The 3,626-nt window shown below is 47.5% G+C and overlaps 1 protein-coding gene across 1 annotated transcript in view; it reads left to right on the top strand.

Moving 5' to 3' along the window:
- Window positions 1–3,626, top strand: part of abcf1 (ATP-binding cassette, sub-family F (GCN20), member 1) — a 15,205-nt gene that overhangs the window by 6,328 nt on the left and 5,251 nt on the right. Inside the window, exons 9-14 of the mRNA XM_087177381.1 lie at window positions 3–77; window positions 161–256; window positions 1,135–1,257; window positions 1,344–1,444; window positions 2,076–2,161; window positions 2,243–2,382. Of these exons, the coding sequence (XP_087033507.1) occupies window positions 3–77; window positions 161–256; window positions 1,135–1,257; window positions 1,344–1,444; window positions 2,076–2,161; window positions 2,243–2,382 (621 nt within the window). The remainder of the gene's footprint in view (window positions 1–2; window positions 78–160; window positions 257–1,134; window positions 1,258–1,343; window positions 1,445–2,075; window positions 2,162–2,242; window positions 2,383–3,626) is intronic.

Here is a 3,626-nt window from a genome sequence, read left to right as displayed (position 1 = left end):
AGAGAGGGAAACCTGCGGAGCGGCCGCGCAGCGAGGACGAGGAGGAGGAGGACAGCGACCGAGGCGACACGATGATGGTACGTTTGTCCTCCACTGAGCTCTGTCCTCTGCCGCTCTGTGCCGGGTCAGTGGGTTAACCTGTCTCCTCCTCTGTAACCAGAGCGCCGAGGACGTGATCGCAGAGCAGGCCAAGCAGCAGGACGACGACCCGTACGCCAACCTCAGCAAGAAGGAGAAGAAGAAGAAGAAGAAACAGGTAATCACTACGTGTAGTCAGTTTCTCCACCTGTTGTACACGAGTGTGAAAACAGCTGCGGCTCCCAGACATCGGCCTTTTCTTTCAGGCGCCGTCGTCACAGTCCGTCCAGGGGTCGCCATGATTAACGCAAATACAACCAATCCCTGTGGACTCTGCGCGACCTTGCATTGTCGTCCAATCACCAAAAAAAGATGGCGGCAAAAAACCTTGTTTTATTATTTAATAAAAGCTGTGAAATCAGATGTTTCAGCTGCAACGAGCCTAAAACAGTCTGTGAATCCTGGAGGGAGGGAAACAGATTTTAAATCTTTAATCTTTCATTTCAACTGAGTGAAAACTAAAGTGTTAGAGGAGAGAGAGAAGAGGCTCGTATCACATTCAGCTCTTTTCCATCTGCAGCACCTGCGCAGGTGAGAGGGACATTAAACTACAGATAGACACACTGTTCATAACCACACACACACACACACACACACACACACACACACACACACACACACACACACACACACACAGAACAGAATATTCATGCGTCCAAGGTCAGAAAAACAGCTGATCAGAGTTCAAGTTAAAATCCTTGAAGTGACCTTTAACACTGAATCTCTCGGGGTCAGAAAACTTTTTCTTATCGAGTATTTTTCACTGTCGTGACGTTTTATGAAGCATGTGGAAAACTGATTCATCAGAACAACGATCGGCTGTTTAACTGGTGATTAAAACAACTGTCTTCTCTGGATCTGGTTCTGTTACATCTGACAGGATGAGCAGGATGATGCTGCGTGGGTTCTGTTCTGGTTCTCAGCGGGTTCTCGTGGGTTCTCAGTGGGTTCTGTTCTGGTTCTCAGCGGGTTCTGTGTGGGTGTGTATCGTTGCAGATGGAGTACGAGCGACAGGTGGCCAGTGTTCGTGCTCAGAACGCCTTGGAGGGAGACTTCTCCATCTCCCAGGCGGAGATGTCGTCCAGACAGGCGATGCTGGAGAACGCCTCCGACATCAAGGTCAGATACTGACGCCGTCGTCTCTGACTCAGTGATTGAACATCTGTGAACGTGTTGCGTTACACAATCTGCTGTGTGTGCTTCAGCTGGAGAGGTTCAGCATCTCTGCTCACGGCAAGGAGCTGTTCGTCAACGCCGACCTGCTGATTGTGGCCGGGAGAAGATACGGTTTGGTCGGACCCAACGGGTGAACACCTTTTTGTTTTCCTCTTTAAGATTTGTGAAGACTGAGTCGCCACTGACCCTCCCATTCATTCTCACTGGATCTAGTTGCCTTCGGTTTTTTATCAGTCACACAAGAAAAGACAGAAGTTTTATGGCATAAAAACATCTGAAAACATTCGTCGCAACTTTTAAGAAAAGCTGCTGCAAAAATCCCAAAGAAAAATCCAGTGAAATCCTGAAGTCACTGATTTATTCGTGACACTGAGATTAAAATCAATGTGTTTGTTTGTAAACGTTTGTTTCTTCTTCAGGACTGAACATTTAGTTATTAAAATATTTATTATCTGTATTTATGTGTAAATGCATCAAACAAACACAATCTGTTTGAACTAATAACAATTAATTATTAATTATTATTGTTTTTATAGTTTTGGTTCATATTGAAAACATTCAAACATTCAGTGAAACCAGCGTCTTTCACTCCTGTGACTCTGTTCCTTCACTCTGACGAGAGCCGCCTTAACGAGCTCAGCTCAGGACAAATTAAACCTTAAGTAGAAAACCTCAGGTGTTCTGTTCACCTGGTGTCACCTGGTGTCACCTGGTGTCACCTGCACATTAGTGATCACTGATCCAGGGTTCTCGTCTCTCAGCAAAGGAAAGACGACGTTACTGAAGCACATAGCCAACAGAGCTCTGAGTATCCCCCCCAACATCGACGTGCTGCTGTGTGAACAGGGTAAGTGACCGTCCATCGCCTCTGTCTCTGTCCACGCCGCCGCCGCTCGCTGACTCTGTCCCTGCCGTGTGTTTCTGTCAGAGGTGGTGGCTGATGACACGCCGGCGGTGCAGGCGGTGCTGAAGGCAGACACTCGCCGTCTGAAGCTGCTGGAGGAGGAGAGACAGCTGCAGGCTCGTCTGGAGAAGGGAGAGGACAGCGTGGCTGAGAGGCTGGAGAAGGTGAGTCAGTCTGTCCATCCATCCATCCATCCATCCATCCATCCATCCATCCATCCATCCATTCATCCATCCATTCATCCATCCATCCATTCATCCATTCATCCATTCATCCATCCTCCCATCCATCCATCCATCCATCCATCCATCCATCCATCCATCCATCCATCCATTCATCCATTCATCCATCCATCCATTCATCCATCCATCCATCAATCATCCATCCTCCCATCCATCCATCCATCCATTCATCCATCCATCAATCATCCATCCTCCCATCCATCCATTCATCCATCCATCAATCATCCATCCATCCGTCCATCCGTCCATTCATCCATCCGTCCATCCGTCCGTCCATCCATCCTCCCATCCATCCATTCATCCATTCATCCATCCATCAATCATCCATCCTCCCATCCATCCATTCATCCATCCATCAATCATCCATCCATTCATCCATCCGTCCATTCATCCATCCGTCCATCCGTCCGTCCATCCATCCTCCCATCCATCCATCCATTCATTCATCCATCCTCCCATCCATCCATTCATCCATCCATTCATCCGTCCGTCCATCCGTCCATTCATCCATCATCCATCCATCCATCCTCCCATCCATTCATCCATCCTCCCATCCATTCATCCATCCATTCATCCTCCCATCCATTCATCCATCCATCCGTCCATCCATTCATCCGTCCATCCATCCATCATCCATCCATCCGTCCATTCATCCATCCATTCATCCATCCATCCATCCATCCATCATCCATCCATCCGTCCATTCATCCATCCGTCCATCCATCCATCCGTCCATCCATTCATTTATTTATTCATCCGTCCATTCATCCATCCATCCATCCAATCTATTCATCCATCCATCCGTCCATCCATCCATCCATCCATCCATTCATCATTCATCCATCCATCCATCCATCCATCCAATCTATTCATCCATCCATCCACCCATCCATTCATCCATTTATTTATTCATCCGTCCATCCATCCATCCAATCTATTCATCCATCCATCCATCCAATCTATTCATTCATCCATCCATCCATTCATCCATCCGTCCATCCGTCCATCCATCCATTCATTTATTTATTCATCCGTCCATTCATCCATCCATCTATCTCTCTGATTGATTTTGTCAGATATAAAATCAGGATTTGACGATATGTCCACACAGATACGAGGTTCTGGCCTCGTCTTGTGCATGTGAACGTACTGAGTGCCCCCCCCCC

Source organism: Seriola lalandi, unplaced genomic scaffold (genome assembly GCF_002814215.2).
Source record: "Seriola lalandi dorsalis isolate HSWRI2012SDOR001 ecotype SW California unplaced genomic scaffold, Sedor1 jcf7180002054595, whole genome shotgun sequence".
Taxonomy (NCBI): domain Eukaryota; kingdom Metazoa; phylum Chordata; class Actinopteri; order Carangiformes; family Carangidae; genus Seriola; species Seriola lalandi.
The sequence above is the reverse complement of the archived record's forward strand: the minus strand, read 5'-3'. Positions and strand labels throughout refer to the sequence as shown.